Below are 12,870 nucleotides of genomic sequence, written 5' to 3' on the forward strand. Positions count from 1 at the left end.
CTTTCGAATACCTTTACTTCATCGAAATCATCAAATGTGTACAGCACATCATTAAGCATGGAAATGCCCCCCAAAATACTTTCACGTTTGTCGAATCTCACGCAATGTTTGACGCCACTACGACGCTATGACCTTTGTTTGTCCTGTTTTTACGTTCGATTTCACGTATAACGCATGATTCTCGCGGTAAACGAAAAGTGGTCAAATCACGTTCCTTTGTCTCCTTGTGTTGAATAAACTTATGCGCTTCTGCTCAGTACGGAATATTTTAGAAACAACATTGTGTGTGGGAAAGATACATTGTAGTTCGTTGGCCATACTTGTATCGGGAACAACAGCATAAAACAAAGCTTTATAGTAAAAGTCAGGCAAATTTAAATAATTGTAGTCAAGTACCTGGATAACTTCTATACATAAATTAAAATTATATCTCGTTTATTTCTGTCTCAGGGTCTATGAATAATCTTTTTACTAATTTGGCCACGTTTGGTAATGCAGTATCTATGTATCACAGTTGTATTATTATGGGATGTTATTTTCACTTGAATGAACATCATGTCAAAATGACGTTTGAACTATGACATGGAATCGACTATACCCTACAAACTATAAGTCAAAGGAAGGGAACAATTATAGTTCTATTAATAACGTGTATATTGGCTTAATTCACATCTATTTAACGAAGTTTTTATATACTAGTATTTTTTTCAATGGCTCAGGTAAGGTAGAGAGATGTCATGTGAATATATGAAAAGAATGACGTTGCTATAGTAGACTACTTTGTCTTGCTCTCCGTTTTTCTTTTTCCAGGCCACGCTGCTATCCAGCTAGAAGTAAAACATATCCAGTGGAGTATTAGTTATTTTGTCACATTGTCAGTTGAAATGACGATTGGAAGCAGCTGTCCAGATGATACATTATGATCATCGCCATGCTCATTGTTAATTTTCAATGGGTTTAAGTGGTGAATCGGCATCTGGTAAAATGTAGCAATGTGTGTGAACAATAACGAATATAATAGACATATAATCCAAATATTTAACACGAATAAATCCTGTCAAGGAAATTGGTGTGAGGTTACGGCATGCACTGTAACCTATTTTTCTCTGGTTGAGTTTTCAGTGATCATGAATATAGTTCCGTTGAGATTCTATTTTTGTTGTTGAATTAATATTGCTAAAACGCTACCACATTTCAAGGTATTTCTGATTTTTAAACGGTTTTGTGATCAAATAAATTAAATACCACTACTGGTATCAGAGTGTATACGTAATCCATGTTGTATTATCGTTATCACTTTCTTAGCCTTCGTTTATTGGGGACGTTTTATTAACCTTATTTCATATATCATGCTATATATGTGTAACATTTTTACATGCTCACATATTTAAAGCGCGGTGGTCGTCGCGCAACGCGTGTTCGAATTTCATGTAAATAAAGAATGTATTTTACACGCGTTGTATACGTCGCTATGAGTCCTATAGCGAACAGGACGCGGCACGACGACTGCCGCTCTTTAATGAATGTCTGGTGGGGCGTCAAATCTATTTTTCATTTGGCAAAGCTAAAATCTATCGTCATTTCGCCTAGCGATCATGGGCGTGAACCACGCTGTCATGACACGGCCGTAAAACAGCATTATTAATACACATTGCTGATGTCATCAGTGCGTGTTTTAGAGGGTTTTACACCCCACTCTCTCGTACATTGGTATTCTTCACACAAAAACAAGGGTGACTGGACAGAATAAGTTAAATTGCATTAAAAAGTATAAATTTGTAAATAAAGAACCGCTCATTCGCACCGAATAGCCAGTGTCCAACTACATGGACTTTGAGTCTTTACTTTAACGTATTTTTTTATCTCGAACGTCAAATTTTCATACCCGTAGCAACGACGGTTGCTGTGGTATCGTGATAATACCATCACGCATATAATCATAAGGCAAATTATATATTTAAATCGAGCATTACGCCCTCAACAACTTATAATCTGAATACTAATAATAGCAAGCAATATACTCGACTGTAATATGTAAGAGTTAACACAATAGCTTTCAACTGACCCGCAGTTCATTTTTTGAATAAATTAAAAGCTTGAAGCGATCGGTCAAAGTTCAAATACCCGCAAAGTTTGCATGTCTCGCATATGTGAGGATCAGTGCTGGTGGGACGAAAGCACTGATACAAGACTCCTGCTTTATTTTACTGAGTTGCGGAAATTCAAACCCGATTTCGTTCTAAATTTTAAGCTTCTATATTTGCCCGGGCTCCTTCAAAAATAATTGTAGAACTGACAAGATAATGACGAGTTGCTGTCGACTGTAATGACCAGGCAAGTATCAGCCCATCACGCCGTATGCTATTAATATCCACAGTACACAGTTCAAGAGATGCCTTTACCTACGATGGATGCAGATACGACACATAGAAAATACAGAGCTATTGCTAATAGCATCGTTGATAAACTATTCTTCTATGAAACAGATAGTAAACATTGGAAGTGTATAACATCTGAGGTATGTATTTAGGTGTAACTACAATTATAGTTGGATATACGCAGTGGCCCGTTTACCCATCGTTCATACATGACCAGAGCGAAACGCTCAACGGTGACAATTTGCTTATAGCCAATCGTTCTTTTCTTAGACACAACTGCCATTGTAATGATGTTTATTCGTTGTCACTGGACATTATACCTGATTGCCATCGTTATATTGAGGTCACATAGATGCCATCAGATTGTCAGACTGTGATTCTATGTAGATATCATCTGGTAGTATGAACGTAAGGGTTACTATGTCAACAGTTATCATAATTGGGTAAATGATATTAAAAAATGTAGTTGCAGCTTAGCGGCGAGTCTACTGATAACTAATCTTACATATCATTCTGTATCTGCATTTGATTAGTGTTCTATTATAACCTGAACTTCAACCTATATCAAACACCGTGTGTAATGGAATAACCCTGTCAGCGTTGATAAAAGAACCTTGTTTTCTTTTTTGCTAAATAGGATAATTTCTCCATGCATGTTACACAGTCTGACGAGTTTGATGGAATATTGTGAGTAGACTAATTATTGTTCAAAATATAATCGTCATACGAAAATATGTTTTACATGCCAAATATAGTACAAGGTGAAATGTGTGTATAAATGAATGTAGCTTTAACCATTGGTGTAACTACATTTATTTCAACAGACTGGGATGAAAATTTACTTACCTCGTTTCATTTTACCCCTCAGTATGTCACCCACACCATTCCTCGCGTTACCCCCTGTACCCCTACTCCAAATTTACTTACCCCACCAAACTTGTGTTATATGACATGACACCCAATCATACACCAACAACATATACACGTGCCTATCATATGCCACCCACCACAACGTGTTGTCATAAGTTGACATACATTATCTCTGCTTCACATGTACATATCCTATCATACCATTCCCATTGCACGTCAACTTCGCATACACTCACCCATCATATCTGTTTCGTATGCCACCACATCATACCATTTGTCGGATAATCCCATAATATCCCACTTAATTTTAACACCCCGCTATATCTATTACATATGCTACCACATCATACCATTTCCAACGGCTTCTCGTAATACCTCCATTTCCCATACACGCCACCCACCATACTGTCCCATGTACTACTTCACCATACCATTCCCCACACTTTCTCATGGTATCATAATACCATTCTGCGTGTTCTCCCATAGTACCTATACTTCATTATTTTTATACCCCAACATACCTGTTCCACATGCTACTCCTCCATACAATTCCACGCGTTTTATGTAGAAGTTCGTCTTCACATGTAGATGCCCTGCCATACCTATTCCATATGCACACGCACTTCATATATACGTACCACGTACCATGTTTCTTATGCGATCCCATCATAGCTTTCCCTTAGTTTTTACGTAGTACCCCACTTCACCACAAGTGTTTATCTCATCTACATCACCTGTGATGTTCTCCGTCATGCACATGCCCATAATTTTGAATTTCCTTCCCTTTAAATAGAGTGAAAGTAGAATGCATTATGGACTTTCCGCCGCATAAAATTGTCGAGATGTCTCTGGATTTCGAATGGCTCAAGACCTTCGAGGAGAGAATCATCGTCATGGAAGTTGCGGAAAAGATAGACGAGGTAGAAAGTTAATACTGACTGTAGTGACTTAATTGGTTTGGGTAAAAATACAAATGTTTACTAAAGCTCACCTTAGGAATAAGAAGAGAGGCTACGTTAATATTCCGATGGGTGGACTCACACTTGATGACCCCGGTCGCTGTGGATGTCGCGTTTATTGCCACACGTTTATTGTTTACATTTTCTTTTCTACTTGTAAATAGTAAATAGTGTTTTCAGTGTGGAATTAAGGTATATTCTGAGCCCCATTGCATACATGTGTTGAATATTGCCAAGTGAAGAGATGCACATAATCCATCTATTTGATCACGTTAATGCACAAACGTACAATGTGCATTTTGGTATTGGTTTGTTTGTTGGTTGGTTGATTGGTTGGTTGGTTGGTTGGTTATTCTTGCTACCTATTTTTGCTTTAACAGGAATTACAAATATTTCATCTTATTTCCGGTGATTTTTTATTCGGATTGATCTCTTCAAGAGAGTTTGTCAGTTTATTTGGTGTTCGACACCTCCCAGATAAAAACGCTATTCTAATTTACAGTAAGTATACATTTTCCTTGGACTTGTTTTTTACGAATTACATCAGGGTTTGACCGGACTCCGCACAAAGAAGTTCGCTGATTCTGTTCTAAACTTTTTGGATTTCGGCATTTCCCACGAGGTTATTACGAGGATACCTCAAAGTATGTACTCAGACAGTACGCTGTCGCATCGACCTCCGCTGCGCGTTGGTCGATACTTCCGCTGTATTGTCTCCGTGCATACTGAGGTACCCTCGTAATAACCTCGTAATCTCGCGTGTTCTATCATCAAGTGTGTATACATAATTTTATTAAGCATGGAAATACTCCTGAAATACTTTTGCTTTTTCGAATCCCTCGCGATATTTTGACTTCACTGCGACGCTATGACATTTGGGGTCTCGCTGTGAACTGAAACTAGTGGTTTGGAATCTATGTATTACGAGATAAAACTTCTACATGATTAAATTAAAAATGCATTCTTGTTCCCCTGTAGATAGGAGCGTGGACCATCCTGATTACCCAGAGGTCAATGACCGCGTTAGAGGGCATATGTACTCTTCTGGAAAGTATTACTACTCAATAGAAGGGTAAGTGTAATTAAGAACAAAAGGACACAGGCGCACTACAATATTACATTATTATAAGTTTTGTCTGCAAAATTGGTGTGACAACATATGATGCTAGCACACCATGACACAGTTGCACAGTTTCGGAATTGAAAAATACTACAAAGTGTATCAATACTGTTGTTGTACAACATTACGCACTCGTACATCGTACCAGCTATGATTCCATTGAACAAATATTCTGGTGCTCCGTGTTCTTCCATTAAAAAAGGCTAACATCATATAAACCAGTTAACTATTCAATCAACTTAAACTGTGAGTTGAAACAGTATCAACACAGTTCGATAGTTTAATTTTGGCCCAACGTGTCTTTTCTGGTATGGGCATTGTTTACCTAGTTATGAAAGACTTACAATGCACGTTGACGTGAGATTACATCATTGTATTTCACAGGGAAATGCAAATGTACTTTGAAGTGAATAGGCCCATTGCTATATTGAAATCAAAATAATTATTCTGGTTCTGTTTACAGGGAGCCCAACAAGACTCGCTTTGTCGAGTTCACCCAAACAGATGTCAAAATGTCCATTCCAAATTTCTTATTAGAGCAGTTGGCTCCGAAATTCGCCAAGCACAATCTGGAAAAACTCACAACTCACGCCAACGAGAGATTAAAACGGGAAGTGGCGTTAAAAGAGGATTCTACAGCTGAGTCAGAGGAGAGCAACCAATGAAAATAGTAGAGGGCATGTATGTACATATTCAAACACTTATAATATGTCAGCATTTGACCGGTCGTGTTATTTCCAACAATAAACAATTACTTGATAATTGAAGGAACGTTCCGACAGGATCACGTGACATACTGGTAAGAGACAATTTGATGAGGGCGCTGTCTCATTACGGATGCATATTTCATAAATCTGATAACTACTGGGACGCGTAGTTTAAGCCTGTTATCGTGTCCAAGACTTTATACAGAACATAGTTGTCTCGCATTTAATTATATTTTTGTTTTTCCAGTTAATGAAGTATGAAAAAGACTGTCGGTCTGAAACTTGGATATGATTTTGTTTTCTTTGTATTATACTTTCTTGATGTCAGTTTGGCGACAATCAATAGAAAACATTACTATAGGTAATTGAACGGGAAATCATAGCATTTCCCCTAATTGTATTGTATTTTAACCTATTCAGGTCGCAATAAATTGTGTTTTAGTTATTGCTGTTAGGTTCTTACATATCACATCCATCGAGTTGTATGGTTGAATTGTTTTACATTTTTTTGATTTCTACATTTCAAAAGTATAATGTAGAAATGTACTTTGAGTATATTTTTATGTATTCGGAGCGAACATCCGGGCATTTTAACCGACTGGCAACCATCGACTGTCAGAACATTGTACTTTGAATTAGTTGTTGAGACTTTCCTGAACAGTGTAACAAGATTACCTCTACATGTGCAACATATATCATTTGATAGCTCAGCATTACCTCAAAGTTGAGTTTGTGATATTTTCTCGACTTTAGCTGCGTTTAGCGCGTTCCACAGCAGCTCACACAGAGCCCACGAAAATACATGGTAGAATGATGGCGTCCAAGAAACATGGAACGTTCTGTGGCGCAGAAAAACCTGACTATTCAACCAGACTATTCTATGCCACAAATTATTGTTACACGCATAAACGACGAGTGATTCACATACCGCAATTGTTTCCTAGTGAAGGTGTTACCGGCTGAATACCTGTCTCATGTAAACACATTTCTATGTGTAATAGTTGAAATGACTATGGCAATGTGACGGATTGAGTGTATAGTACGTGAATCGAGGCGTGGTATGTTTGAAAACAAACGTTGTAAAAAGCTGAAACAAACATCTCCAATAGATGTAACCTCGGAATTGTTCCACATTCCAAAGCGCTATGACAAACTTATGCGTGCCACGTGACAGTCACTTGTTATCAAATATGTTCTTCATGTGATTACATACATTTGAACACTAAGTGACATTCTTTGAAATAAACACAATAACAACAGACTACGAGTATATTTAATTTATTAAGAATACACAAATCTGAATTGAATATATAACATAAGAAACATGTAAACGAATGCTTATACGTCCATATAGATAATAAAATAATAGTAAGGGCAACCATTACTCGTCATATATTGCATACAAACATTTTGTACATTATATAGTATTCCGTTGTTATAAACTATTTACCTCTATCCTTCCCTCCCCTACCCTCCCCTCCCCTCCCCATCTCCTCCCTCCACATGCGCACTGGAGGCTCTGGTTATAATGTACTCTAATAATTACTAGCTCCATAGGTATGTACAATACACTTTTCAAATGCGTCACGTGACCACATAGAGGTATTTGCTTTATTGGCACCACACAGAGAGTTTAGGAGAGCAAACACATACTTCCACGTCAGAGCCAGCTAGCTACTGCCCTCATAAATTGAATATACCACACACTCATAGTTATGAGGCAGTGTAATGAGTGAGGTGAATTAAATGAGACGAAATATAAGGAAACAACTTGTGTTGGTATAATATGTACTGTACAATCTTTGTTTGGTTTTCCTCTGTCAAATGTGTGTGGGTTTTTGTAGTTGATCAGCCATTCATTGCCAAAATATAAGTGTTGTGGTATAATGTTAGTGTTTATATACATTTATACAGCATGTAAAAACAACAACTGTCTTATGTAACGAGGATGCATGGTTACCTCTAGATATGTACCATGTAGTATACGAACCAAATATTACAGATATTATTAGAAGTATCACTACACAGAAAATTGTTGAAAATAGGCTGTTCCACTGAAATCTAAATGTTGTTTGTAAATTGTCCTTGGCCTCCGACTTGAGTAAATGGTAGCACTTTGATAAGGGTTGATTTAGTAGAATTCATGGCGTGTTATTGCGTGGTAACAAGGCGACTAACTTTTCATTTGAACCAGCTTTACCCATACCTGTGATAACAGTAAAGTTGTTGATCTGTAGTAATAACTACGTTGTAGGTGTTCAAATTCAAATTGGCATTTTCTAAAATCGATAAGTTAAAATTGTTTAGATGCTTAAATTTAAGCAGATAAAATGGGTTTCGAATCATAGCATCAGACTATAGCAGCTTGCATTGTAGTATCTATAAACATTTCTTATTCTTTGACACCGTAAACTTATCTGTATTGTTCTCAATACATGTATTCCAATATTGTCGTAAAATAAAAAAAACAGCCAACTAGGTGGTTTCAAAAACTGTCGCGTTTTAAATTTCGCAATCTGAGAAAAGAAATCATTTCACATACCAGTTGATTTCGAAAGAGTCCCCCTAAGTACATAAAAATCTACTTATGTCTGTTTTGATTGTCGACAAAAAAAATTAACAAACGTGACAAATGGTTTGGTAAACAACCGTAAAATCTGAAGGCTGTGTCGTGACACAGAAGACAACAAAGGCCACATTTGTACAACACTCTCAACGAGCGTAAACCTACATACAAGATACAAGTCAAACTTCTGACAGTACTGGACATTTCATTATTAACACTAATTTAGAACCAACAGTTAGTTCTCAAATCAGACTACACGGTTCTCGCATTACAAGATACGTCTCGATATCTTGAGGAAGGCTGAGCTGTGTTATTACTTTCATATATCTCTGTAAGAGATGTTTCCTGAGAGTACATCTGCACTGGTGTTGAAGTGAGCGTGGTTCCTGGTCCAATTTGCATATCTTTGCAAAGAACTTGCAATGCGTTCTGGCCCGTGTAGGTGCGGTACGTTCGCTGTGTATACTAACGTATTCGATGTCGACGTTAAAATTCCAGTTACAAAACGAGTTTACGATGTACCCCAAGAGGACATCACTTTTGCTTTGTGTCTCGGACATAGCATACTCAATTATTTCCTTTGAAATGTTGTTGAATTGTCCGCCCCTTCTGATCATCTCAATAACCCATTCAATGCAGCAATCTCTACTGGGTCTATCGCACGCGGGATACACTGAACATTCTGCTGCTTGCATGGTTCGGATACCTACGTCCAAGGCGGTATTGTTACTAAAATCTACCGCATTGATATTGTGTATGTGATCAAGAAGAAACGACAAGATTTTAGTTGTCACTATTTGATAGTGTAGAACTGTTTGTCCTTTGAGATTTACAGCATTAATGTCTGCACCATGGTGAAGCAAGAATTCGAGACAGCTAGTGTCATTTCGTTTGACCTTTACTGCAAACAACATCATGGGCACGGAGTTGTCGTCGTAATAATTGCACTTAGCGTTGATGTCCGCGCCATGTTTCAGTAATAGCTCACATATGTGACTCATCCCATCTGTCCAGTTTATGACAGCCCAATGCATCATGGTAATATTACCGCAATGTACCTTTTCCGGGATGTTTTGTCTGGCTTTAACATCTGCCCCGTGTTCCAGAAGAAGCTCTATTATTTTGACATACTTGGCATGTGTTTCTGTATCTTTGTAACACCATCTAAAACACGCAATCATTTCAAAGACAAGTAATTCGTCCTCTGCACTGGCTCCTTTTTCTAATAAGAACTCGATCAATTTTAGATTAGCGATATGACATGCAATGAAAAGAGGTGAACAATATTTCTGCTGATATATTTCCAGATCTAGACCATATTCAAAGAGAAGCTTAACACACGTTGACATTTCTGTCCCCTTGCAGCATAATATCGCCACTTCTAGGACTGTTAATGGCGGGCGTAGTCCGTATAGTATTTGTTGGTATGATCTTTGACTCAATTCGTCGTCCAGAAAATCGAATTCCATGTCAACGGGTAGACCTGCTTCCAGCATATCTTTCAGTACTTCGTGATTGTTGGCTTTTAGCGTGTCCTGGTACTTTACCTGGGTCCATTCTTCAATAGTTAGCCCCTCTGGTAACTCTTCCTTTTTAATACAGTTCCGCATATTCGACGGAAGGGCGCCCATGACTGTCCGATTTCAGTCTTTCCCTGCACTGTTATACTTGTTTACACTGAGTTCGTTTGTGACTTCCGCATAAACTTCTCTGTGCATATATAGGTCGAAAGAGGGCGTTTAAGATATGATGAATTAGCTTGTTTTTGTCACCGTACCCACTTTGGTCAGTAAATTCATTATGCAAGGCGCACCCTTGCATGATCAGATACAGGGATTCATTGCATAATCTTTCACATACATGTGTCGTCTCGATGAAATAGGTTGTAGCCATGTGTACCACGTTTTTTAGAACTCCGATAACGTAACTAGGTGTCAATGTTACACCCCGGGAATTCGACAGTGTTGCTCATTTGCTTCTTAAAAATATAGTGTTCCTGGCAATCCCCTATGATCAACAAAATCATTATGAGAGAAGCTCAATTCCAGGATTGCAGAATTTTTGAACAATTAATCATATATATGCAGTACAAATTATATCATATTCTGTTGTCTCGATGAATTATAGTCTTGTTCTCAACACTCCTTTAACGTGACTAGGTGTAATGCAATTTTTGTCGTGCATAATCTACGTATAATAACTGCATGTTCCTAAAAGTGTTACTTAAACACTGTGTCCTATGACATTTTTCTAACAAATTTTGCTAAATGATTCGTGTCTCCACTATGGTTCTTAACCAGTCTTGGCAAATTCTAAACAGGCCACGCCTCCAACAATGTGCCGGTAAAATCGTATACACCACTCAGAATTCGTATATGACGCAACCTGTTCATGATTTATTCTATTGATATCGGCGATTAAAGTTAAGGAGTTGGTGGAATTTGAAGAGCAACTAATATTCTCTAAGCTGGTATTTACAATTTTTATCAATTAAATTTGAATTTCATTTCGGTTGTTTCCTGATTTAAAAAAAAATATGGTATCGCTGGAACCTTCACCTTTTACCTATTTCTATACACTAGATACCAGCACCCACCCCCCCCCCACCCCCATTCGTCCCTGGAGTCCCACTTAAAACAGCAGACCACGGAGACGATTTGTTGCTAACCTTACAAGACATAGTGTCCAATTTCGTAATTTGTGGCCCGGCCTTTCCCGGTTTTATCGCCGCCAGACTTCTATGATCGCTCATATCTGAGTGATTATAATCACTTCTTTAAAGAATCTATCTGATAAATATACAATTAGACAACACTCAAAAGAGATGGCAACCTGCGCTAGATTCTAGCACGGTCAATGAATGCGATTGGAACCAGTATCATGTGGTAAATGTGCGAAGAGAGCGCGGTAAATGCGCGACGAGAATGCGATAAATACGAGAGGCACTTTCTGTTATTATAAAATTACAGTTACAGTGCATTCTTTGGTATGTGACTGATCAAGAAAGATTATATTTTCAAATTTCTACTTATTCTCTTACTGATCACTACATTGTGTATGGGGGTTGAAAGAACGCCCCGGTGTGTACATGCGCGCAACGATGTTCGAATATACAGAACCCTTAGAAGAATAGAAGCAAGAAAAGAATTCGACATAAAACGGGGACGAGAAATAAAAAATGGCAGCATGTACGCCGGGAATGTTAACAAAACTGGTCTGCGCCAGTGGATACGCTTTGCTTGTACTTGTCTGCTGGTGGAAGCGTACAACTATAACTGCGCTGAGGCGACGCGTTGTCGCATTGCAGGACGCTCAGACCCTGGTAAGAAAAAATATCGAAAAATTAGTAGAGCAGGACGAGCGGAATCGACAACAAAACAGTGGCCTGCGGGAATTGCTTAGTATTAAAGATAGAAGGATTGAATACTTAACACAGAAAATCATCGAATGTATGGATGAAGGTGAGTCTCGTGTGTGGAATATTGTGATCATTGAGTATAACAACTAAAAATAGTCGTTTTCAGACAATCCATGCATTTAATAAAAAAAATATCATACCGGAGAGTTTGTCGGATTTACTAGAACTTCAAATAGTAAATAAGAAAATTGGAGATATAATATTATGAATGGCCAATAAATATGGTCAATACCAGTCGCTGAGAGTGATCGTTACAATGTAGCGCCGATGCATGGGCAGTCACGATCGGAAGTCAATGCCAATATGATAGGGTACTACCCTACCGTTTAAGTGCCAGTGGTGTATCGCCAACAATAGGACACTTTGCTTACGTCATAAATGTGTGATTATATTTCAGATTGTGTGCAATCGTTAACTCCCGGTTCCACACCACGACTGGTGTTACCTTCTCCAGCGTCTCCACGTCACGACGGGAGCAGACGAAGCACGAGAAAGTCAAAGTGCCGAAGAACCCTCCATATTTAACTGAAATAATGTCGACCATTGAATCATGTTGTATATAATTGTGTCACGGGACACTGGCAATAGTAAACTTGACAAACATATTACTTAGGACATGGTAGACGTACGAGATGTGACCAAGGCCACTCGATACAGGAAAAATATTATTTTTTTTTTAATTATAATAAATGCATGTAATATATATGCATTTATTACATCATAGTTGTTATTTATTTACCAAATAGCCGATAGTTCATTACGAGGATATTGTATTACTTGTTGTGAAAGTAGTTATATATCTATATATTTACTGTCGGCTGTAGAGGCGAATGAATAACGTTAAACGCATAT

The 12,870-nt window shown here is 38.0% G+C and overlaps 1 protein-coding gene across 1 annotated transcript; it reads left to right on the forward strand.

Annotated features, from left to right (window-relative positions):
- The first annotated feature begins 2,151 nt into the window (after positions 1-2,151).
- LOC100375787 (stAR-related lipid transfer protein 6-like) lies at positions 2,152-6,692 on the forward strand. The gene is made up of 7 exons (XM_085491635.1): positions 2,152-2,518; positions 3,016-3,065; positions 4,042-4,168; positions 4,588-4,708; positions 5,186-5,279; positions 5,791-6,008; positions 6,282-6,692. The coding sequence occupies exons 1-6, from the start codon at positions 2,393-2,395 to the stop codon at positions 5,990-5,992; spliced, it is 720 nt and encodes a 239-aa protein (XP_085347761.1). The 5' UTR covers positions 2,152-2,392; the 3' UTR covers positions 5,993-6,008; positions 6,282-6,692.
- Positions 6,693-12,870: the final 6,178 nt, after the last annotated feature.

This window comes from Saccoglossus kowalevskii, chromosome 16 (genome assembly GCF_978046115.1).
Source record: "Saccoglossus kowalevskii chromosome 16, keSacKowa6.1, whole genome shotgun sequence".
Classification (NCBI taxonomy): Eukaryota; Metazoa; Hemichordata; class Enteropneusta; family Harrimaniidae; genus Saccoglossus; species Saccoglossus kowalevskii.

Excerpts from the sequence above, each read along its gene's own strand:
- LOC100375787 (XM_085491635.1), top strand. The coding sequence starts at position 2,393 with ATGCCTTTACCTACGATGGATGCAGATACGACACATAGAAAATACAGA. Across the intron at positions 2,519-3,015 it reads GGAAGTGTATAACATCTGAG|GATAATTTCTCCATGCATGT; the intron begins GTATGTATTTAG and ends TTTGCTAAATAG. Across the intron at positions 5,280-5,790 it reads TATTACTACTCAATAGAAGG|GGAGCCCAACAAGACTCGCT; the intron begins GTAAGTGTAATT and ends TTCTGTTTACAG.